The sequence below is a fragment of the Lethenteron reissneri genome, chromosome 35, assembly GCF_015708825.2.
Source record: "Lethenteron reissneri isolate LAM-NWPU_2019-01 chromosome 35, ASM1570882v1, whole genome shotgun sequence".
NCBI lineage: Eukaryota > Metazoa > Chordata > Hyperoartia > Petromyzontiformes > Petromyzontidae > Lethenteron > Lethenteron reissneri.
The window spans coordinates 8,331,468-8,357,675 of NC_083813.1; the positions used below are offsets into that span (position 1 = coordinate 8,331,468).

Consider the following 26,208-nt stretch of genomic DNA (forward strand, 5'->3'; position numbering starts at 1 on the left):
ACATGGGGGGCCGAGGCGCCTCCTCCCCCCTCCTCGGCGTCAACTCACAACCCTCACTACAAAGGCAGAACCCTCACGTCACGCGGTCTCCGTGACGCTGTTGAGACATCAAAGTAAAAAGGACGTCATGATGAACAAGGGCTTATAACCTTTACATGAAATAGGTTTGTGTCACCGCGCCCTTACGAATTGCACACGAATGGATGCAATGTATATCACGTCGCGGTCTGCTCTTCGCTTGCAAGTTTCAGATTTACCGGAATACACCCGTCCTTGGACGTGCAAAAGGCTAGTACATCTATATTTAGATAAGAAGATAAGGTTGAGCGAGTAGGTGAGTGAATGGTTTGATGGGGTTAATATTCATGAACAGTTTCGATTTAAAGCTTTCGTGACTGCAGGGATTCATCTTCTTTGTTCTTTCGGTAAAGTCACGTAGAAGGGAAATAATAAAAATAAAGCATATTTTTTATTTTATTATATTTTATTTTAAGGGAAATAATAAAACAATAAAAATAACACATAATAAAATACTTTTTTAGTAATAAAAAATAAAACAATAAAAAACTTTTATTATGTTTTATTTTTATTATTATATTATTTCCCTTATACGTGACTTTACCGAAAGAATCAAGAAGATTCATGAACAGGTTATTTAAAACAGGGAGTTCCTTGTACAGTGTGCAATTGCATCTCTTTCGCAATCATCGTCGGGAGTGGGTAAGTGAATGGCTTTGATGGGGCATTGGTGGTGCAGAGGCACTGCATGCTGTTTGCTTGTCGTGATCTGTTTTTATTTTACTGCTGTGTTACTATGGACGTGTCATATTTAATCTCGGAGTAACATTGGCCTTGTTTCTTGGTCCAGCCTCGAAGTTTGACTCTTTTATTTCGAGAACCTGTGTGGAGGTGTTGCTCTTCCCTCAGCGCGGTTCAAGGTGTTCCCATTGTTGTTAATACAACTGAAAACTCAACTATTCTTATTCTACCAGGTAAGGCCAAACTGAGCTATGTAGCTCTTAGACACCGCCTAGCCACAAATGATATCTCAACGAAATGGCTTATCACGTGGAAATTTATAGCAGCCAAATACTCAACGCATGTTGCTAAATGTGGAGGGGAAAACCGGAGGACCTGGAGAAAAGTCCACGCGACCACTAGGGAAAACATGCAAACTCTGAAATGTACAGGCGTCAGGGGTCGGGATCGAACCCACAACCTCCTGTATACCAGGCAAGGGAGTTAACAACATCGCCACCATAAATGTTAGGTGACTCTTCCGTGCTTGGTAACCTGTGAGCAATGTGTTCCCTTTCTGCGGGCGGCGGCCAAATAATAGGCAAAGGTCATTTCCGTGCGGCGGGGGTTAACAGCGCCACGTGTCGAGCGCTGTTCAATTGGAAATGTGTTCATTAGCGACGCTCGGTCGCTGCCAATTGGTGACGGCTGATACGTTCGGTCAGCAGCGCTTGCGTGTGAATTGGTTTCCGTCAAGCACACCCATTTGGCACATTTTTAAGACATGTGACAAACTCCGGCGAGTTCACACTTTATAATGTACGCCCTTAAAGGTTGCGCGATATGTTGCAAAGATATAATGAACGATTGAGTGGCAAAAAATAAATCCTTAACCCTTGAAAAACAATCACGGGCATTGATTCATAAACATTTATTTTTATTGCCGCATAGGTTTTCGCAGTTGTGCTCTACAGTTTCTGCGACGTGTCTTCGGGTTGTACCGCGTGGTGTTCATAAAAATATGCCAAGTTTTGCTCCGTGTGCTGGGAGCTTCGTCGGGAAATAAACGGAGCAGCTCATGCAGTCTCCCTCGAGCGGTGTTATGGCGAGATGTTAACTCCCTCGCCCGGTATGCGGGAGATCGTAGGTTCGATCCTGACCCTGACGCCTGTATATTTGGAGTTTGCATGTTCTCGCGTGGCTTTTTCTCCAGGTCCTCCGTTTTTTCCCTTCACATTTAGGAACAGGCGTTTTGCGTATTTAGCTGATCTAAATTTCCACACGATAAGCCACTTTGTTGAGCTCTCATTTGTGGCCAGGTCGCATCTAAAAAAGAGCAATATTGTTCAGTGGGCCTTACCTGGTAAAATAAAATAGTTCAGTTTATATACAGTTGCTAGCTGCTGCTAGTGTTTCAACCTAGGCCAGAGCTTACATGCCTAAGCGACGAAGCAAATGAATAACTTTGGCAGGCCAACGCCAATCCTCAGCAGCAGCCGGCCAATTTATGCAATCCAGAGAGCTATTGTTAATTGCTCACATAGAGCAGGTTGGGCTGTCTCATCATTGGAGATAGATGCCAGGTCTTTAAAACGGCCCACAGCAGTCGTAGCCGATAGAAAATAATTGAACACATTCTCATGCGACCACCCTTCAATTACCCTGCTGGCGAAACCTGGATGAGGGGTATAATGGAGCGCCACTATATCACACTGCTTCGCCGTAAATGGAGTCTGCAACCGGCCCTGGGCAGAACGGGCTGCGGAAGTAAATTGCTGCTCGTGTCGTCTCTTCACGGAGGAGGCATTACCATTTTTCTCTCCTGGCTGGGCGTCCGAGAAATTGCTGTGCGATCCCAACCAGCATGGATAGCGTGCTGCCTTCACAGATGACATTTTTCGTAAAAATGCATCGGAGAGGGTTTATGGGCACCGCTGATGATTCATTAAGGCGTTAATTGGTGGAAGTGGCATGGAAGAGGCTGCTTCTGGTGATAAGCTGAGTGAGGTCAGGGATTGGTGTTTAAAGAAAAATAAATCACGTTAAATGGTTTATAATTAAGGATGGCATTGGATTGCAAATCAAGCCAGGGAGGGTGGTAAACTTATGGAGATGTCGGGCTTGGGCCAGGTTAAGCGGATTGCGTTGGCTCCTGCATCTCCCTACTCTGTACTAACGCTATTTACCAATAGCATCATAAAACCTAAATAAATACGCTTGTATTTACCGAAAACCGCATTTCACTTGCGGAGATTTCTCAAAAGAGACGTTTGCAAGATTTCCGTTGGCTTCAACACATTGTGTTGTGTTCAGAGTGACCACGTGATACGTTCAGTGTCGTCATCATTCATTTACAAGGGTCATTATCACATGGTGTCTTGTCAGCTGTGATGCTTATTTTATTGTTGTGTATTGTTAAACCTGTGCAATCGGCATGCAGTGAGTGGCTGGCCAAGGAACTCATTCAACAGGCATTGAATTATCTGGGTTAATTTTAGAGCAAAGATAATCGAGTATGGAATTGACCAATTAGTTTATTGCTCATTTAGTTAATCGAGAATTACAATTTTCATGTTACAAAAGCTAATATTTTCTATACTTGGGGCTCTCAAAACGTGTGTTAAGCACAGGGTTTAATGGCTATGATGGCATCATTACCACCACTTAGGCACATGTCCACGGAGGTGAAAACTAAACCTAAACCAAAACTATGTTTTACTCTACCAAGTAAGACCCACTGAGCTAGAAAGCTCTTTTCCACAAGTGACCAGGCGACAATTGATAGCTCAACGAAGTGGCTTATCATCATGTGACTATTTATTGCATCCAAATACTCGAAACGAACATTGATTCCAAATGTGCAGGGAAAACCGGAGGACCCGGAGAAAAATCTACGCAACCATGGAATATATACAGCAGGTGTCAGGGTTGAGATCTAACCCACGACCTCCTGGATACCAGGCGAGGTAGTTAACATCTCGCCACTGTGGTGAGATTTCAGCATACAGGAAGCCGGATTCCTGGCATCCTCTTTTAAGTTGCCTTACTAATTAATCGGTAACTATGTGGCATTTATTTATAATTTATTAATAATTTTCATAGATTCTTCATTTCAGCACTAGTTCAGTCGAAACAAATATATGCTATCCCAACTAAATCCCATACTAATATCCAATAAAGACGGTCCATTTCAAATTGGTGCCAGAGGCAGAACTCATCATTTTGAATCAATACCTCATGAAGGATGATCTATTTAACACATTTTAGCACGTGTTCTTATGAAGTGTGTTATAGCTCTCGGCAGGATTAAATTCAGGAAATGGCATAATGACGACCAACCAGATCTGTAAGGGACTTCGCCAATAGCTTTCCAACACAACTTTCCATTTCCTTGCTTTTTAATGGCGGCATTTGACATTACGACAATGTATGCAGTCATGGAATATTCCACGGCATGTCGTCTTGACATTTAAAACATTGAACACAACATTACCGACAAGAACTTAGCAATTCATTTTTGCAGGAACTTTTAAATTACATCTTAGAAGAACATTTTTCATTGATGTTCACAGATGTGTATGCATATTTAAAGTCTTTTCATTTCCCTGTACTGTTAGTTCGATCATGCGTAAAACACCTCCAAACTATATAGCTGATTCTGACTTCATATCTATTTCATAGCTAATGTTCATCAGAGTAGAAACTCATAAATGGACATCTGTTTTCACAAGTACTTGTAGAAAACAATCCAATTATATCATTACTCCTACTCAAAAAGTCTCACTCAATCTGGCAGTCAGAGACACAGATGTAATTTAAAAAAATGTGTTTTTTACAAATTTTGAAAACGGTAAATGTTCAAAACTAGAATTTAAAGGCGCTTGAAAGGTCATGTAAGGATGCTGCCGTGGTGTAATTGATATCACGCTGGACTTGCATTCCAGAGGTCGCAGACTCGATCTCCTAGTGCGGCAATTGAATAAATGGGCTAAGTTTCTTAAATTCCCTCATCTCTGTGCCACCTCTTCAATGATGTCTTGCCAGCGTGGAAGACCTAAATACCCTCTGAGAGCGGTGTTCTGGAGATCCCTCTGGTAGAGGAAAGACAGATAGAGTTTATGTCAGCAGTCGTGCGAGGAATAAAGCGCAAGCCTGTGCTTCCATTTTTTAAAAACAGGGTCACAAACAATATTCAAGTGAAATAAATACCTAACACTTGACAGTATTTCAGAATTGTGCATACAAATGTAGTGTGCTAATTCAGAGACACTAGTCGGACGCACTCTCGCTAATTTATTCTGGCTTTCACAGCCATAAGGGATAACTATACACCGGGTCAGGACAGCCATCATACTTCCTGACCCACAGCTCGAAGAGGCTAAGATCATGACGATGGCAGCACGACGAGTTCATGCCAGACCACGGCAGCCCCGGCTGTGAGTCGGAGCTCGCCTTTTATCCTTTCCAGCGTGGCCAGGCTCCGCCCTCGGCCACGCCTTCTTCTGGATTCCCCCAGAAGGCTCCGGGCTTCGCCCACGTGTCCCACTGGTAGACCGGGCTGTTACCCATAATCCCACTCTCTACCAGTCTCCAGCGCTACTCGTTCCAGTGACTCATTCTATGTCACTACACAAACACCGTACCACGCACAATGCTACGTTCCACGTTCATATCCAATGTTTTATTTCAGTCGGGCGCAATGAGCGTTCTATTTTTTATGAGCTCTAGACTTGCATGTACATTTTTTTGCCCCAGGAACTTCACCACTCCCATCCAATGGGGCAGCTTGTCCAAATTGTATGAGCACATTTATCTATTTTGGATCTGCTGGTGATATATTTGTTTTTATACCAAAGCTGACCTAACCACGTTTGCCTTTTGAAATGGTTGGAGATATTATTTCCTGATTTATATTGGCTTTTTAAATAGATTTTTTTCACGATGAGCTCATTTCTAATGATCGCTTGATGTAGCACACACACACAACTAATATTTTCGTATTCTCATTGACAATGCTTACGACTTTCCCAGTACATGTTTTACTCTCACATTGCACTCATAACCCAGCCCCCCTACATTCACTGATGAGGTGCCTGTGACTCGGAGTAGGTTTTATTTACTTGTTTCTCTATTAGCACCAATAGTGTAAAATAATAAGGTAAAGGTGCAGTCCTACAATTTCTTACTCATGCCATTGCTGTGTAGAAGGGTCTGCACGAAGAGGGAGCCAGCTCCAGAGAGCCCCTCTAGAGTGCACTATGGCCTACTCTTCCGCACTGCCAGACAACTTTCAATATGGACGAGTACGCACACTTTAGAATACCACATACGACCCACTGTGGTGTACCCAATTATAGTGCCCCGGTGGACTGAGCCGAGGATATTTAATAAATGTACCCAATGTGTCAACATCCATGCCGGGATATCGAACTGGTGACATCTTGATCTGCAAATGCAGTGTGCTGACGATCACACAGCGGCGGATTCCCCACCAATGTTGAATAATACAGCATTTAATATATACATGAATGGGACTCCTTCAGTCATATTTTTGTAGTTTTGAATTTACACGAAACGGACTCCTTAAGTCAGATTTGTATAGTGTTACATCACCTTCTGAACTACAGATCATTTGCTGGATTTGACTTATTGCTGCTCCTGCGTGTATACGTGCGCTTGATGGTGCAATGTTGAATTCGATACTCTTAGGTTTTTTCGGTAAAGTCACGTAGGTAAAAATTAATAATAAAAATAATAGAAATCAATACGGTATCAGTACAGTAAATTTAGCTGTGACGGTCCCACCTGATGACGGAGACTTGTGTTGCCTCCAAAACGTCGTATTTTATAATTTTATTTCTATTATTTCGATTATTTCAATTTTTATTATTTATTTTTACCTACGTGACTTTACCGAAAAAAACCTAGGAGTATGAATCCTTGCAGTCACGAAAGCTTCAAATCTAGAATTAAATTCGATAACTTATGGCATATCTTCCATGAGGGCATGCACCAGATGCAGTGAAATCCAGATAATGGTGTGGTATTGTAAGATCCCCTTTCTTACTCATGACTTTACTTCTTACCAGACCTAGCAGATCCCACCTGTTCTATCCACCACTCCCTTCTATGGCATGTGGCAGTTGCTATTGTCGGCCTGTAAGTTCTCACTGCTGGGTGAAGGATACCAATCCCTAATTTTGTCCCATTTTTTTCCTGTTTTTTAGTTGTACCCTTTCCAGCAGTGACCTTCGAATTCTTTGCATTCTTTCAGGTATCCACTCCGCAAGTTAATTTTGTCTATCTTTCAAGTAGCGAAGAAGTGTGTCAAAGCCACTTCTTAGCGAAGCTTACGTGACGTGACAGATTACATAATTTTATTCGTGAATTCAGCTGATGGCTTATTAGGTTATGTAACCCAGAGGAGATGAATCAACTGGCATAGATTCAAGTCGAAGACAATGAAATGTATTTCTTTTACCGTTGCCCTGGTGGTCCATCGCTACAATATTTGACAGGCAAAGCATGTTTCTAATGTTTAAAGCTGCAGTAAATAAGATCGCGATATGGTTGACCAAAGGTCACTTTGCAGTTCATGTGTTAACAATTGCAGTCCATTCAAAAGTTGCATTTTGTAATGCTAACATTAATTAGGGTCTTGTTTGTCCTTTTCAATGCCATCTGATTGTTTATAATTTTGTTACAATGTCAAATATAATATACCACGTGTAAAATAAAAAAAACCGCAGATCTTACAATGCAATACAGTATTGCATTTTATTTTCATTCGAGGGACTTTACCGAAAGAACCAAGAAGATCTTTGGAAGAGTTCAGGTTTATTTCGTTTCACCAGTGAGAACTCAAACGAACACGATGAGTCTCCTTCTCAGGAGTGACCTCGGTCACCGAAATGGCTAAAGCAATGCAAATATAAGGTGGGAATTTATCTACACTGACCTGGCGGTCATGTACCCATTTACTGCCCTTATTGTGCTGCGCTCGATCCTTGCCCTGTGTGACTCCAGTGGAGATCGTGGTCTGGCTCTCGCTTGGCATCTAGGTCAACTCATCTGGGGCGCCATGGTGGCGAGATGTTAACTACTTCGCCTGGTACACAGGAGGTCGTGGGTTCGATCCTGAGCCTGATGTCTGTGTATTTGGCGTTTGCATGTTTTCCCCGTGGTCGCGTGGATTTTTCTTCGGGTCCTCCGGTTTTTCACTTAACATTTATAACCGTGCGTTTAGAGTGTTTGGCTGCTATAAATTCCCACGTGATAAGCCACTTCGTTGAGCTATCATTTGTGGCCAGGTAGCTTCTGAAAAATAGCTAATATAGCTCAGGTGGCCTTACCTGCTAGAATAAAAATAGTCAGGATTGTTAGTATCTGAAACTGTGCACCTTTTGTGGTTTGGTAAACATTTGCACGACCAATTGTGGGCCCAGGTTAACCATAATACGTGCTGGCTGGCATGGCTTGTGCAGCCTACAGTGCTGAATGGGTAATATTTCTCTTTGACAATCATAACAATATTAACGACGACTTCTGTACCGAGTCACAACACCGCAAGCCATCGTAGGGGCCCTTGTTGCAAAGTTCTGTTCAAGGTGGGGTTATTTCAGTGTAAGGATTCCAATTATATGTCGGAGAAATTACTTACTAATTTGAATAAAAAAAACCTGCTTTTCAATTAAACCTAGTCTTAAGTGTAATTATTCATTAAAAAAAGGACATGTGAATATACATCCAGGTTTTAAGTGGCATCTTTTTATCCTTGCTATACATTTTTCCATACTCTTATAATTATTGGTATAGGATGCACTTACACAAGCAAAAAAAAAGCTAATGCATTAAAAACGTCCCTTTCACAGAGATAGAGTATTTATCAAAATGTTATTACGGCACTCTAAAAATGAATACATTCACCGCCAGAAGCCTAGCGTACACTTTGTACGCACATGAAAAATGTTGGCAATGTTCAGTAATCCACAACTTAAAGTGCGTGTATGTGTGTGCACGGAGCTGCCTGTGGGGGAGTGGGAGTGCACATGGCCTGGCACAAGCGTCGTGGTGACGTCACCGCCACTTAGTGGCGAATGGCGGTTGTTGTTGTTGTGTCCTGGTTATGGCACTGCTACAAACCGCTGGCGACCTGAGTTTGATTCCTGCTCACGGCCAACATCAGCAACAAATATCCAAACTGGTCCTGGACCTTTCCTAGGTCGATTCATCCTTAAATGAATTACCTGGTACAGTGTCTAGACATCAGCTCCGGGGAGACAAAGACGGCGGGGTGCAATATTGACCACACCATCCCCTCGTGCACCGTGCCAGCCTTCATATCCACTCGCTAACAGCACTTGCACCAGCAGCTAGTGTCGGTTTAACAGGGAATCTGTCTCTGCGTATATCTGCAATTATACATGGTCAGAACAGAACGATGGTCCAGGTGACCCAGCTTATATTCAACACCATGCCACGTGAACTTATCCTCACAGGCAGAGGCTTTTAACTAGCTATTGAACATAGATGGTCACTGCATCGCGCGCTTTCAGATGCGCTTCTGCGGCCGTCTGGAACGCTCTTCCTTCCGATATGAGGAAGTCGCTGGAGCTATGCACTTCAAATCTAGATTGAAAACGAATTTCTTTAGAACTGCTTTTTGTGTTTAGTTTGTTATCCTTCCCCTGCGCCTCGGATGAGCGCAGTTGCCAATGTACGGTGCGAAATAAGTTCAATATATATATACATGTGACTCAGCTTCTATTTAAAGCCATGCAATAGTCCGTATGACCGTGCGCGCGGGGTCTTTGTCCCCCTCTATCTCTCTTTGTGTATGCAGTGTGTGTGCAGCCAGCTTGGCGGTCGCTCGCAGCAGCTGACAAGCACCCCCCCCTCCGCGCCCGCAACCCGGGTGACCGCGTGCACGAGCAGCAGGCCGTGCGGCTGGTGCAAAAGACGATGGCCGCGTGGAAGTGCAGCCCGCGCGTGATGCTGCTCACGAGCCTATCGCTGGTGCTCACGCTCACCACCGTCTACATAAAGCACACGCGCACTGAGCCGCCGCTCAGCACCAGGCTGCCCACCGCCCTCGTCACGCACAGGTACGGTTTTAAAGTCGCGGTTAAACAGTCGGCCACTGCCCTGTGCCCCACGAATGAATTTGGGGGGCCGGCGATGATCGTGGAATAATGGAGGCGGTCGTGTGCATTGATTTGTCGGCACGTGGCGTAGTGAACTGCGACAGGCTTTTCTTAATGCGGATTGCGGACACACATATTTTGTGGCAGAGGTTACATTCACAATGGGGTTACTATTTAAAAACAGACAACGTTAAAGCGGCTGCGATGCGAATCGTAGTTTCGCAGCAATTCGTTCGACTATCTCTGCATGCTACATTTTGCCGTGACGATACAACGTGTTTACGCGTGAACGGATTGACAAATGGCAATTTCATAAATCGCGGCGCATTCTTTGACGTCCCGCTGCCTGGGTTTCAACATCTGGAGCATGCCTGCCGCTGTATGCATCTGGCGCGGTGCCCGCTTGTTTTAATGGGGCAGGCCCTCACCGCACGAGTGTCATGATGTGACTTGACAAGACTTCGCCCCCACGTGACCGACACCGCGGTTATTAACTGTCATTAATAAGGCGCGCGACAACAGGTTGGCAGGCGTCACAGATGTTGTTGTTCAACTACGATATCGACCGGCAGGGGATCGCCAACGCACGTAAAACTCACGCCCCAACGCAGCTCGGGGTGTGGGATCCTCCTCTGCTGGCGATGGCGGCTGGTTAGCCCTGCGCACGAAGTGTCCATAATGTGCTTAACCCTTTCCCTGTTCCGATGACTTCCAGGTACGTCATCAGTTTTTCTTCACCGGAAGAAAAAATAGAACTTTATCGTTACCGAGGCTCCCATCAAGGACATGCGGGAGGGCGTGTGCGGCACAGTTTGTGACCAGCTATCAGTAGAGCGCGGTCGTGTTGCTACGGTTCTGCGCGTTAATTGTATTTATAGAGGCATTACGCCTCTATAAATACAATTAACGCCCAGCCGCTTGCGCGTTGCGAGATTCAGAGGTGAACAGGACCCCCGCTTGAACTTGCAGACGTCTCAGAAAGGGGAAAGGGTGAACTTCGTGGCTTCAATGCCCCGATCACACGTGAGGCGACGTACGAGGTGGACGCCACTAGACACGGCGCTGTGCGGCTGAAGAGCTGTGAGCAAGCCCTGCGTGCTCGTTGCTTCAATACTCCTTGAAGGTTTTTTTTGTAAATATTCACTTTTATTGACGTGTCGTCTTATGCTGCCACGGGAGCGTAACGCGCGATTAAACTCGGGGTCAGCTTTTGAAACTGGCCGGAGAAGAAGGAATGGGCAAACTGGGGCATGTGGTTTCTGTGGTAGCTCTATTAAGTTTGTTTTTCCATTTCATGAACACGATTAAACACACACAATGATGCCGGATGTAATTACCAGCGAAACGTCGTACTCAACAAATTGTAAATGATGTTGATTCACTCTTCAACAGACCGGTGGGCTAAAGTAGTGAACTATTTGTTTTTTCTAAACGTGACACATTTTTTTACTGTTTGGCCGTGTCGGGTGGTGGAGGGTTACGACACATTTATAAATATCGCGATCTAACCCAAAAACTTTTATTATGAATAATATTGGTCGCAAAAGCCTACTACGTGTTAAACCAAAATACGTTAGGTACACTTTATTTGCGGTTTATGCGTTGGCAGCCCCCCCTGGCATGCTGTTACTTTGTCACTTTTTATTTTACAAAAGTGTGATTCAGATAACATGCTGGCTATACCACCCAACTGATTTATTGATCCTTCTTTTTGCCTGTTTCGCTCATTTATATTCTATCCAAGAGATACATTTAGCATTGTCATTTAGGGGATGCCAATCAATCGGTCTGTGAGATATTGATCTACAAGAATCGTTTGGGCTTGCATAATAGCAATGGGAGTGGAGTTTAACACGTAGGCTTTCGCGACCAATATTATTCATAATCAACGTTTTTGGGTTTAGATCGCGTTATTTATAAATGTGTCGTAACCCTCCACCACCCGACACGGCCAATCAGTAAAAAAGTGTCGCGTTGACAAAAGACAAATAGTTCACTGCTTTAGCCCACCGGTGTGTTGACGCGTGAAACCACAACATTTACAAGTGGAGTGGAGTGTTCGTGCAGTGGTTAGCACCCTGACCTATGAAGCCTGCCACCTGAGTTCCATTCCCAGCCATGGCTAACATCAGTGGAGAATGATATCTGAACTGGTTCTGGGACACCCCTTCACCAAACCCACACTGACCATGGTGGCGAAGTATGTGTTGCGCCCGAAACGTCGTGATTTCATTTATTTTGTACCCACGTGACTTTACCGAAAGAACCAAAGAGTATGAATTCTTGCAGTCACGAAAACTTCAAATCTAGATTATGACCAAACAGCACGTATAATGTACGTGGCGTCGGTAGGCCTTAATACGTTGGTGGATTAACAAAGAGCCGTACGAAAAAGTGTTGATAATTGTCTCGGCCAATTGGATAGGATAGATATCACACGCCTGGCCAACCATTGCAAGTAAGGAGCTCTAAGCATGCAGCACGTTGAAGGTCGCTTCTGTAAAAGAGATCTAGAGCTCACTGGGCCTTACCTAGTGAAATAAATAATGCGTTTAGTTTGTGGTGGCCGAGATGTGGAGTGCTATGCCGCCTGACAACGGGACGCTGGCGGAGCGTGGTGCAACGGCTAAGAGGTGGAGGGAGCCGCCGGTTCGCCAGGGAGAAGTGGTGGCGCCTCGCACCACGGGCTCCGGCACTCGGACGTCCACAAGGGCCCTTTCGCGTCACCGTCTGTGCCAACGTTAAGGGGACGCGACCCGCACGCTCGCACGCACGCTCGCTCGCTCGCTCGCACGCTCTTCTTGAGACGTAAGCCTCCCGCCCCAAATGACCCTGCGGGGCACGTCTGCATCCTGCGACATCGCGCTTAGCGGTGTCGCTTTAATCCGCTGCCCTCTTGGTTCTCTGCTTTGCGAGAGATCCCGTTAAAATGGCGACAGGTGCGGCTTTGCTTTGGGTTTTTCCCCCTTTCCCGGCGCCAGGGCCGCTTTGTCGCTTGGCCATGTTTATTTGACTGTTGTGCAAAACCGGCCTCCCCAAAAATAACTCTTATTTGAGATCTTGTGCGCCCGGGCGTGCCGTTAAGAGGCATTCGCGCGAGCGAATAATTCCAGTCCATCGGACCTCAATCGCGGTGACACTCGGAGTCACGGTCAGCCCCACGTGCATCCTCCGCCTAGATCTCTAATGCCCAGACGCAATAAATCAGGCGACTCGGAGGCAACGGCATGCTGAGGTAGGGAGCTTGTGTTGCGGCCCCATGCTCTTGGATTTATTGCCCTACGGGTTTCAGGGTTCATGACTCTTTGGCACAATTTCTCCTTAAGCCTCTTACAATTTTTAAAGAGATTTTTTTAGGTTTCTGTGGGAAAAAAAGCGTAAAGTGCGCAGATAGACCTGGAGAGATGCATTCTGTGAATTACACTGAGAGACATAATGATACGCAAATTACATTGAGGAAGAAAAAGGCAAGTCTATTCGAGAACAGGGGCAGGTTAAATACGTAATTCAAACTGTTGGGAAAAGTGTAGGCTTTGGGGCGGGACACGTCGCTAGAATGGACGATGGTCGATCATCGAGGCTAATGATGGAAGTGACAGCCAAGGAATGGAACTCGTCTTTGAGAACGTCTGAGGGGATAGAGCGAACATCCGCTTGCGTGGAGATACTGGATGGATTGTTACATCGCAGCACTGTGACAGATCGCGGCAGCCTGGGAAAGCCTTCACCCAGCAGTGGATCGATCATGCCTGATGATGATTGTGAACTTAACGGTGTTTGGTTATGCTTAAGGCCACTAAACATTCGTCTGAAACAAATACAAGGAAGCCTGCACTGTGTGATGCGATATGGGGATGCAAGGTGAGTGCTTGAATTAGATTTTATCTAATGGATACGCATATAATTGTATATACTGGAGTGCGTGCGTGTGTTGTGATTTGAGCAGTCATTATGCGATGGCGAGCATATGGCATTGCCTGGGTTCATATCAGGCCACCTGGATTCTGTTCCTGGCCTGTCCTCACGTTGGGTGTACAGTATAGTGCTGGCCTCTCTTGTACCATTGAAGTCATACCAGGAACCCATCAACAGCTTTTGTCTCAAAGTGTCAATATGACATTGGTGCTCGTGTGTGTACATGCACATACAGTGGGGAGTGGTGGCATAGCAGTTAGCGCGCTGCGCTACGAACTCGGCAACCCGAGTTCGATTCCTGCTCATGGTCAGCACCGGTGATGATTATCTGAACCGGTCCTGGTGCTGTGTGTAAACATCGCCACTAGGGAGACAAATGTGGCGAGGCGTGGTGTTTGCCACCCACCCCCTCTTGTGCCGTGCCGGCCTTCATAGGTGCTCGCTAACAGCACTTGCCCCAACAGTCTGTTAAGGCTATATGGGGGATCTTTGTCTCTTTGCATATATATACAGACAGGTTCCCACATGTCGCATTATAGATTGTTTGGGTAAGTGCTGTAACCAAGTACGTATCATAGTTCACAAGCGGTGATGTTGTTAGCACCATGCCCAGTCACTTTTGTCACTCCAGTGTTTAGTTTGTTTACACATGGCAGCAGATACTTATTTAAGGCTGAAATGACCTAGGGCGAAGCCCCCGACAGGTTCAGATATCACTTGCCACTGATGGTATTTATGGGCAAAAATCTAAACGCTGTGCCATCACTCCTCGTTGCAAATAGTTGTGGTTATTAGAGTGCTTAATTCACTGTGCAAAGATCCCAGCACCTGGCTTGGATTCCGAGCTATGGAAAACATTTGCGGCAAATGGCATATCCAAGCATGTCTCGGCACTCACCTAGGTCAGCTCAACCCAACGAGCCACTCGTTTTGCCACACCAGCGTCGACAGGTGCTCGCTAGCGGCGGATTTCTATACGGCGGCAACAGGGGACCTTCCTCCTTTGTGTGCGAGCCCGCGAAGTGTCGGCACGTATAAAGCGGAAATTGTTTGAAAATTCCAAATGGCATCGCCAATTAGGAGCGAGCGCGGGGGCGACACGAGTGATGCCTGAAAGGGGGCTATTGTGGGTGCGGAGCAGGGCGACGCGGCGCGAGAGCTCTCCCCGCGTCGCAGCCCCCTTGCCCTCTGATTGATGGACACGAAGGGGATTGGTGGCGACTCTTACCGACGAAAGCCGTTCCCGTGCGGGCGTTCCGCCGCACATCCCCCAGTGGCGTTCACGGGGAGGGAATTGCGTTCTCGCCACCCGCTTCTTGGTTTCTCCCACGCGGAGCGTCCACCTGTAGTCGTGTTAATTTGTGCGTGCGCGCGTCGCGGCCGCTCCTAAGCGCGCGCACGCACAGGTGAGCTCGCTGCAGGAGAATAACAAATCAATTCCCCTCTGAGCCCGCGCGACAAGAGATGAGTGCTTTGAGTGGCCTCGCCTTCACTTCCAATGTTTCCTCTCCCACTGCCTTGTTTGTTTAAATATTTGCCTCAAATGCGAACTCGAGGTCAAGATCAAGGCGTCATCTCGGCCAAAGCCGTTGGATGCCACCCAGCCTCGCCATCGCTGTCAACCGCGTCCGCCATATACCAGAGATGGCACAAAAGATACGCAACCTGCGATATCTAAGCTGACAGCCTCCTTACAATTTAATCTTGGGTCTGCCCCTTGGTCTCTGGGCTAGTGGAGTGTCGGCAAGCAGCCCTCCTCCATTCTGCACACGTGCACCGACTCACCTGCTCCACACTCTTGTGGGTTCCTACACTGCCGATCCTATCCTGCCACGAGATTTCTGGTCTCTTGTCAGACACCCGCTCTCAACTGTCAGCCATTTACTTTTCAAGCCGCTTATTTAAACTTCAGTCTCCCAATCTCCCTACGTTACCATTAGCCGATCGTCCCACGCTAGGCCTACGACCGGCACTTTACCCTTCCGTCTCGGTTGTCTTTCTGGTTGACTCGGCTTGCGCACACGAACGCCGCTGATTCTTTCCACATTTACTTCGCACTCAAACGATATTTCCACCGTCGGCATAATAGTAAAAAATGTACGCAAGACGTGTGCCACTGGATGGAAAGGCACGGCCACGCTCCTATTGCAGGTTGAGACCATTAGCCGATCACCCTGACAGCTGCCCACCAGCACCGCGCAGGACTCGTGCGATCCAGGCAGGGTGGGGGAGGCAGGGAGCAATTTATTTGCTTATTTATAGTTTGACATTTCAGGCGTAGTGCGGCCACCAACACGCTCCATCGCTCGCCTCTGCCTTCATTGCCAATCGCTCATCACATTGCAATAGCAGAGACCATGGCCTGGGAGTGCTTGGGAAGACTCCAAGGTGGGGGGTGGGGGTGGGGAGGGACCTTTGTTATGCAGTAATTGGGTACTGTGCCAAGTGATGTTTTCACGTAAAATGAAAGATGAGAAAGAAAATGCCTATGAGGTGCGGTCACACAATATGATTTGCGATGCAATCTCCCACGCTTGAGTCGGGTATCTTTTGTTTTAACTCTCCAGCCGCATGCTGCCCGATGAGGCAGCGCCATTACTGAGAATGCTTTGTGAGTCATTTCGTTCCTTGAATCTTTTTTTAATGCAAATGCTTTCTTTGATGGCCGCTGAATTGCTTGTGTTGCCACTCATTAAAGCTCACAATTCCTGCCCTGCCAATTTAACAAAACTTTAACAAACTATTCCGCCCGAATGAAGTGGGATTGTTGATTGACTTGTACTTCAATGCTCCCTTATGTTGGCGCTATTTCAAAGCATTCCCTTTCATTTTTTGTTGCGAGGGATGTGGAAGTGCTGGCACAGCAGTTTTGTGCGAGTCCACTGTGTTTGCTGAGTAAAAGATTTAATTCCCCTGTTAAACCTCTTTGAAATCAATAAGCGCTCTCAAAATGCCATTTCTTTTGTCCATCTGTACACACGTGTGGGGCGCTTGTGCTGGTTATTACCGTGGGATTTTGGTCGGAAGCTACCGTTGATATATTATTGAAAATCTTTTCCAGGGGAAGGACATTGGCCATTACGGGCAATCGTTTATTTAAAAGTCTGCTCAGGTAGACTCTTGCGGTGAGGCGTTTTCATTAATGGCTTCGTCAAAATGAGTTTGTCCAAAGTTTTAAGACCCGAACTGGCCGTGGTACGAGCACGTGGCAAAGGTGGTTTTTCCGTGGACCGGTGTTAAGGAAGTCGTCACGGTATATTTGTATGTCTTGGAGGAGTTTTACGGAGGGGTAGTACGACACGAGAGAGGCTGCCAGCCATTTACCTCCGATTATGAGGGCAGCTGCCACATTCCTTTCTCTCCCTGTCCCGTGACAGAGGCTCGTGCCAGGTGCCTGGCATAAGGAAAAAAAACTGTTTTTTTTAGATTAAAAAAATATAAATATAATACACTACAAAGACTACCTGTTGCTATATTTCGTATACAGAAGAACCCTAATTTTTATCATGTTAAATTGTGCAAGAATGTGAGGGATGAATTAGTCATGGATGATGATGATGATGGAATTAAGAATGTTCATATATATCCTTTCAAACATATTCACGTGGTGTTTTGGTAAGAAGCAGTGAGGGCAGTCTGAACGATCGCTAACCCCCTATCAGCCAGCAAGCTTGGTACAGATTGTCATCTGTCCAGCCCAGCTACATACACTTGTGTAAAGACTCGCAACGCTTTGGCTCCTCGTGTAGCCGCGTTCTTCCACGTGCATTTGTTGGCCAAGATATAAAACGTCCACGCGGTGCTTTTCTTAGTTTTGTTAACAGAAGCGCGTTCACTCAACGCGAATCTTTTAACCGAGATGGTAGAGGTCACACGGAGGGAGCGCCGCCGCCTCGTGAGCGAGCGTTCGAGGTGGCGTGTCCATTCCCAGCGTTACACCAGTCATGTTGCATCGCCCAAGATTACAACATGCACACAAAACAAAGACAAAGATCCCCCGTATAATCTTAACCCGAGTTCAATTCCCGCTCACGGCCAACACCAGTGATGGTTATTTTTTTCGAACCAGTCCTGGGTCTGCTCTGGGTCGACTCGGCCGAAAATGATTACCTGGTGCGGTGTGTAAACCATCATTTGCTCGGGAGACAAAGGTGGCTGGGCGTGGTGGTGGCCACCCACCCCCTTGTGTGCCATGCCGGCCTTCATAGGTGCTCGCTAACAGCACTTGTGCCAACAGTGTGTTCGGCATCTATGGGACTTTTTTGCAAGTATCAAATACGTTGAGGAGGTGTCAAGATGTCCAAGCACCAAATAGAAACCTTTTGCAAGGCGTCAACTCTGCATTCACCGCGCACACTTGCGGTCAAAAAAATGTGCGAGCAAACCACACAATGGGGATCTCTGCCCATTTTTTAAATCCTTTATATTAAGTTCACTTGCTTGCTTGCTTAAGACCGTGCAAATCTTTCGGTCGTTTTTTAACCCACTTCCCGTGATCCAATCGAGCTGACATTTTGCACACAGACTCGTTGTGCGTGACAATTTATTTTCTTGATTTTACACTTTTTAGGAAAAAATAAATTATATTTAATTACCAATTTCTTAATGGTGGCAGCCATTCATCTGACCCATAGGTGGCAGCCATCTCAAGCCAGAGGACGAGAGGACTCTAGCCGCCACGCATATAAAGGATTTATAGTGAAAAACTTTGTTTTTACGGGTTAATTTTTATTGTTGTTGTTGTCGCTGCGCCCCGTGGCCCGTGGCGCGCAGGGTGAAGCTGGTGCCCGCGCGCAGCGGGGACGCGCTGCCGTCGCGGCGCGGGGGCCTGGGCGCCGGTGTGAAGACGTGCGCGTGCGACACCTGCGTCGCCGACTCGGGCCTCTCCGAGTGGTTCGACCAGCGCTTCAACCGAGACATCGTGCCGCTGTGGACGCGCGAGAACGCCGACCTTCCTGACACCGTGCACCACTGGTGGGGGGTGAGTCGCCCGTTTTCATTTCCAAGAAATCCCTCCCCACCCCACCCCTCCCCTCCCCCCATCCCCGCCGCGTTGATGAATGTTTGATAGACTTGCGTTGGTGTAATGGGAGCAGCGGCAGCCTCCAAATGTTGCTGCCAAATGTTTTCTGACGTGAACACCCTTCTGTTGTCGTCGTTGTTGTTCGGCGTGGAATGTCATCAGAAGTTGAGGTGAAGCCACGGCGTCGTTGAAATTGCTCAACTCGCACCACTGCTGGCAGCAGGGCCTGCACGATATGCAGCTCTAGAGAGCCCCTTATAAGTAGATGCTTTGGCCTACTCTTCCACACATTCCAGATATATTGGAAGAACTTGGAGTATACCCATAATTTACCCCACCGCACACGACCTGCCCATTTATACTGCTGTGTGTGGGGGCAGGCGCAGGAATATGAGGAGCTTGCTCGCGGCTATAACTGCTATGGCAGGAAGATCGAATTGGCACCCTCTGGATATTAAGTCCAGTTCTGCATACAGCGTTATAGGGATGGTTATATTTCGATTTAAAGCTTTCGTGACTGCAGGGATTCATCTTCTTGGTTCTTTCGGTAAAGTCACGTAGAAGGGAAATAATAAACCTGAGGACGGCTGCTTGCGTTGTGGCCGAAACGTCGTGAGAATTATTTTATTATGTTTTATTTTTATTATTTTATTATTTCCCTTCTACGTGACTCTATATTTAACGGGAAAATCCTCGCCGAGTCTCGGCATTATCTTAAGGAGGGTGCTGCATTACTTGCATACGAGCATATCACACTCAAAGCTGTCCACAAATGCTGGATTAAATTCATTCCTCTGCCATACATTTGGTTACTTCACTACCTGATCCACAGGTGCATGCAGTGGACACCTCATGCTCCTGTGAAGTTCTATAATTACTAAACAGGAGTATGTGGAGGAGATGCAATCACACGATTACAAATTAGGAGCAGCTACTTTTCTTTAGGGCCAGATTTAGAAATGCATGTGTCTCTGCATTGTTTCTGTGAACTTTTAAACGTTGAGTAACCAACTCTTACCATCTTTAGACTCCCGCTCCCTTGTTTACTGGACACAAGAATGCGGTGCTTATTTAAAGCTTCCCAGAGCAAACATCACGTCTCTTTTCCAAACTTGGTGGCATGGGATTTGAAAAAAGAAAACACCGTTGCAGGCTTGGGTCGCCAAAGAAAATGTAATCGAGAACTCTGTGAAGCGGCCAAGTCTGGTGCAAAACCTGCACAGTTGGTAACGTGTTAGCACTTTCATGAAGAGCCCCCTGGAATTAAGTTTTATTGTTCAGTTGTAAATTAGATTTGTTTTTTATCTTTGCGGCATTGATTCACATCGTCTGTACAGCGCCGCGCTTGGTTAAGCTTGGCCCAATGCAAGAGAATAAACAAATTAACGAATGCAAGGATACAAAATGTACGAGTAGGAGGGTGGCGTCAGGTGATGATGGTGCATGTTATAACACAATTACCGAGCATGGCTTGTTGGTTATCTGAACTATTACAACGTGTCTCGGAAAAAAACAAGTTAAAATAAACAAATGTTTATTTTATTTTAGCAGGTAAGGCCCACTAAGTCACATTCACTTTAAGATGTTTTCTTGTTCATGTTTTTTTTGTTGCGGTTGCACCCGATTCAAGAGCCGAATGGCTCACAGGGCTATACCTAATAAATGAACTTGAACTTAAACTGAGCTATACAGTAGCTCTTTTTCAGACGCGACCTGGCCGCAGATGATAGCTCAGCGAAGTGGCTTATCATATGGACATTTACAGCAGCCAAATCCTCTAAATGCATTTTCGTAGCATTCATGTACCTCTGAGATCCCATCAAGTGACCTCCAGTCCATGCAGCAGACAGCAGCACTCTCCCTCCCGCTATATATGAGAATCAATGTCAATGAATCGATGCATCGGTAACCCTCCCTACCGTATACATGAAGGGCATTCGTATAACCTTTCGCATGTGCGTGAAAAGAGGTACGAAGATGTTTGTGTAGGCTGAGCCGGCGACTGTGAGATTCGCTTTCATTTCAATCGAAGTCTATAAATGCCGCTCATCTCGGCAAAGAAGCTCGTCCCAATGCGCAAATTTGGCGAGGAGAGTCGCCCTGCGTTTGCTTTGGTTCATTCCCTTTCAATTTGGCTTTTCTTGGAAATGAATTTGAGCGGAAAGTGCATGGCGGGGGGAACTGGACTCCGCCGTTGTGCACCTCTCTTTGCACGCGCGGCAACAACTCGGGGCCCACGGGGCAGGCCTTGTTGCATCGCGGCGTGTTCACATCATTGTGAATAATTATATTCCAAAGGAGGCATGAACGAACGGCCGTGACAGGCACGGCATGCTAAATATGAGATGCGGCACTACGTGTTCTCCCCGTGGTCACGTGGACTTTTCTCCTGGGGCCTTCGAGTTTTTCTTCCACAGTTCGAAACATTCGTTTCGAGTTTTTGGCTGCTATATATTTCCACACAATTAGGCCACTTCGTTGAGCAATCATTTGTGGCCAGGTCGCTTCTGCAAAAAAAGCTGCATAGCTAAGTGGGCTTTATCTGGTTGAATAAATTTGTTTTTAAATACACAGTGATCCGCTTCTAAATACCCCACTAAAATACATCACGTAATCTGGAGAAACTAGAACACGAGTTAATCTTTTAAGGGAGACGAGAGGAGAAATCCAATGCGAATGCATTAGGCGTGAAATAAAATTAATAATTGCAAGCGCAATACCGTAATAAGCATGCAAAACACCGAGTGTCATTATGCATAGTGTGGATTATAACTTTGTATGGAAATAGCCTAATGAATAAAACACTGCAACGTGTGCAAAGACAAATTACTCCTGTTAATTGCGAGACGAGATGCTTAACACAATGCATATATTGTAACTTATTTAGCTGAAACTAATTGCTTAAATATTTTTTTATTCATGACAGATTAATTGGTTAAATTGGTAAAAAAAAAATACGTGTTGTCTTGAGATATGCTCGGTGCCTTTTTATTCCCCCTCAAGATGTGTTTTTTTTGGTGAATTTCTGTGAATTTTAACAAAAGCCAGTTTATTCCAAAGCTCGCACAATGCGAGTTCTTGACAGCGGGATGTGTGTAGAGCCGGGACAATTTGTCCGTCCAAGGAAATTCGTCCGCTACATTTTTGGTGGTCGATTACTCGGAAGCCCCTTTTAAAAATGGCGACCACTCTGACATTCAGCCTCCCGAAGGTGGGAAACCCCCCTACGAGCCATGTCCATCCATTATGATGCAGCTGATGATACCTCTGATGTCACCAAGGCCCCTGCCCCGTAACCTCACCGGTTGGGATGGGTGGCTTTTATTGCCGAACCCTTTTAATTGCGATGTGATTGGTCAAAGTAATCGAAGCGGTCATTTGTGGAGTAGTTGTTCACTTAAATAATACGATGGGTGAGCTCTCGTTGTAAGCGCGTGTGGCATCGTAAAGTGGTGGGCATGCTGGCGGTGCCGTCAATTAATCGCCACGCGTGCATCGAGTTGCGTCTGCGAGCTTAATTACATAATTATTTATGCAAATGCGATGCTCGCGTTGTGTGTAAGCTGCACACGAAGCAAAGCAGGAAGTACCAAAGGAGGCAGAACAAAAATGTACGAGTCTGTAGCAAACGACACGTTGAGATGTAATTGTATTTATACGCCAGACAAATCCCAAATTGTATTGTACAACTCGACCCAGGTTATTGTTTTAACATGCGTATTCTTCTATCGTGCACTCCGACATTAATATATTTTGGTTTTGCATTTATTACCCATGAGGATTCTGAGCTATTATGCTGTCAAAAGAAGACAACAGAGATTTGTTATTCAAATCGAATCATGACCCCGAATCGTAACGATCATCGGCTCCAACATCCCTTGCTTAATTAGCAGCATTTGCTGCCTTGACATTCGGGAGAAGATACTTTGCTCCACGACGGTGAATTGAACATTTCTACGTGCGGCTTTTCTGGCCCTGTTGTTTTTTGGAAAGTGACACAGGCACACAGAAACCCTCCCCCACCACCACCACATTTGGGCCGAGGAGCTGCAGCCCTGTTGTTCTGGCGGCGATGGCGGTGTGAATGTTTGATTCCGAGATGCTCTGGGAGTCCTGCCTTTGTTTCTCTCCGATCGCTGGCTCCTTCGCGGCACGTGACCCCCCCCCCCCCCACCACTGCCAGCAGGGACCGCACAGTAATGAGATTTTTAGCGACTGGCTTGTGCACCCTGGCGAAAAATATTATTTCCCATAATCCAATAAATGGACCGCGGTCACCATGCCGTACGTCAGAATGGGTCATCTGCTCGACGGATAAACGCGCGTAATGTTTCGTGCGAAGCCCATTTGGAACATCCGCTCATGATGAGATGATTCTTCGCGCAGTCAGGGAACATTGCCTTTTTAAGTGTTGGGGACAGCCCAAAGCCCAAAGACGGTGTGATGTAAAACTGTCTGTCGAATGCTCATGTCCACCAGTGTTATTTATCTTCTTGGTTCTTTCGGTAAAGTCACGTAGAAGGGAAGTAATAAAATAATAAAAATAAAACATAATAAAATAAAATAATTCTCACGACGTTTCGGCTACAACGCAAGCAGCCGTCTTCAGGTGAAGAATGAGACACTGCCACCTGAAGACAGCTGCTTGCGTTGTAGCCGAAACGTCGTGAGAATTATTTTATTTTATTATGTTTTATTTTTATTATTTTATTACTTCTCTTCTACGTGACTTTACCGAAAGAACCAAGAAGATGAATCCCTGCAGTCACGAAAGCTTTAAATCAGTGTTATTTAATTACTGGTTTGCATGCATGCATGCTTGCTTATTTTTATTTTATTTTTTCTTATTTAGTAGGAGCGGGGTTTCACTTTCCTACCTGTGCCACTTACCCCTCTCTCGCCCTCGCTGTGCCTCGCTTTCGGAATTCATTAAATTCACAGAGAAGGAGCCAGCGTGCATGAAAAACCTACCTCCGAGGCGCGAGAACCACTAACTCGCAGGCCCCGATCTTGGCAGATCGCAGGTGAACGCCATCGTTTCTGGCATTAATAAGCACATGATCTTTCTTCTGGCAATGTGGCACAGTGGCTCATTGTGGTAGCAGGTGATGATTAGCACTCAAGTTGCTGAGGCTATATGCTCTGTCCTGACCCAGATACTGTCAGTGCCCTGTGTTCTGACAGATAATGCGCATGATGAGCTGAGTGTTCACTTACGGTCTGGAATTTTTAATAAAATATTAAACAAGCCACAATTTAAATATTCATACAAATGAGTGCCCCTTGAGTGTTAGCCTGGCATTTTTACAGTACCCGAAATCACTGAAACAATGATTTTTCGGGAATTTGTTGATAAATATTTAATTCACGTACCCAATAGGCATTTACAAAGAAACAAAGCGTCTCATTAAACATTATTCTTTTAACTAAACCAAAAAAAACCCTCATGTTTTTTAAGGAAACCTATTTGGTTTCATGTCATGATTATACATTCCTAAAATAATTGCAGTATTCTCATTGGCCATTTTTACCCTTTGAAGTGATTGTACAGAATGTAATGAGGTGTTAGTGCAAGTTTGAGACTGAACATTTACTAGGCGTGCATAGAGGCATCGATACATTGCTAAAGATGTTTTGTTTCATGTTTATAAATCCATTCACGGTATACAAGCAATGTGCGTATGTTTCTTTAATATTAACGAAGAGAACAAAACTGTGTAAAAAAGACAGAACAAATGAGAAACAATACGTGACAAGAGAGACAAGAATCCAATCTTGAATCAAACCGTGAACCCCGAATCGTGACACTTTACTTGCTAAATGGTTACATTCCAAACTTGTAGCCAATGAATCGACCTCTTGCCAGGACGTCTCTTGCTTAGATCATTAAGGTGAGACCGTTTCCAATCGTCACATGTTGTCGACTTCTGTCAGCCCCCAGGGGTATGCTCTGTGTGCCAAGACTCGTCACGATTCGAACCGTGCCACCGTGCGTGGGCCCTTTCTGATTTCAAACACTTGCTCAGATTTTTAGCAATTTTACTGGAGCAGTTTACACCTGATGACGGAGGCTTGTGTTGCTTCTCGAAACGTCGTGATTTAATTTAGTTATTTTCATTTATTAGTATTTTATTTTATTATTATTATTCTTTTACCTACGTGACTTTACCGAAAGAACCTAAGATTATGAATAATTTCAGTCACGAAAGCTTCAAATCTAGAACTTGCTCAGAATCCTTCATTTTTTTACGACGTTCTCACAAATCGAAAGTATCCCGAACCTTAGCGAGCACTATATGTTGCAAGGCGCATTTTTTTTACAACCTACCCGCAACACCTACGGTGAATGGCTGCCGGTCAGCAGTGCATGAAAGAGTGCGGTCTGCTTCTCTCTCTCTCTCTCTCCTGCTCTGTCACTTCACACTAAATACGCTGACTTGCACCTGTTGTTTTGCACGCTCTGCTGGAATAAGCATTTTCAACAACATCGTTTTGGCTTTAAACACGGGATGTAAATAAATGTTTCCGCGGGTTTATCAGAGGTCGAAATAGTCTCCCTCCTCCGCCTCGACTCCCCACGAGCGTTGTAATGAATTGTTGCGATTGGTCTTGGCGATTTCACTCTAGAATGGATTTTTGTTTGTAACATTGAGAGTGATGGCAATGCCAGGGGTGACGTAAACGTATGTAAATTGAAAATAATAGATAAATTATAAAGAATTGCAACTAAGATCTGTACCGTATATAGCATCTGTACTGTCACAGGATGCCCTTGAATTAGAGCCTAACAGCACATTGGTGTCCTTCCTGCTGAAATAACTGAAATCGAAATAAAAAACTATTTTTTTTCACCCACGTGATGAGATGCGTGGATCATAAACTTAGGAATCGATAGCCATTGACGATTAAATGCATCACTCCACCCCCTTTGCATTGATTTATTTTACCAAGTGTTGTATCCGTTTAGCTTCAATGTTGTGTCTGCCACATGCAGACAACATTGGCATATACAGAGTGCTTCATAAAATTGTTAACACTTCTGAGAATTTGCAACAACACCACAAGAAATGTACCTCTGGGCTCTGGAGACCACCTGGAGAGGATTCCAGGCATGCTTACATTTGTAATCATGTTACAGTCTTTTATCCGTTCTTTTTCCATTAAAAACGATAGTCCCTTATAAGTGTTTAAAAACATTTTTAAGCATCTTGTATTATCAGAGCATATTTTTTTCAAGTATGTGTGGTTAATGCAGACTTGAAGCTTTGCCAAAGGTATCTATTCAGTGTTTCAACATCTTAGCGCCTGTTTTATTGCCAGAAAGGGTGAAACTTAGCAATAACACTCGTCCATTGTGGAGCACACACCGCTCTCGGTGTGCATCATCAT

General features: G+C 45.4%; 1 protein-coding gene across 2 annotated transcripts in view; it reads left to right on the plus strand.

Annotated features, from left to right (window-relative positions):
* ST3GAL2 (ST3 beta-galactoside alpha-2,3-sialyltransferase 2) overlaps positions 1-26,208 on the plus strand; it is a 107,903-nt gene that overhangs the window by 28,876 nt on the left and 52,819 nt on the right. For both annotated transcript variants that reach the window (XM_061565720.1, XM_061565721.1), the window contains exons 2-3: positions 9,581-9,842; positions 18,570-18,777. In XM_061565720.1, coding sequence (XP_061421704.1) covers positions 9,700-9,842; positions 18,570-18,777 — 351 coding nt within the window. In that variant the 5' untranslated portion in view covers positions 9,581-9,699. The remainder of the gene's footprint in view (positions 1-9,580; positions 9,843-18,569; positions 18,778-26,208) is intronic.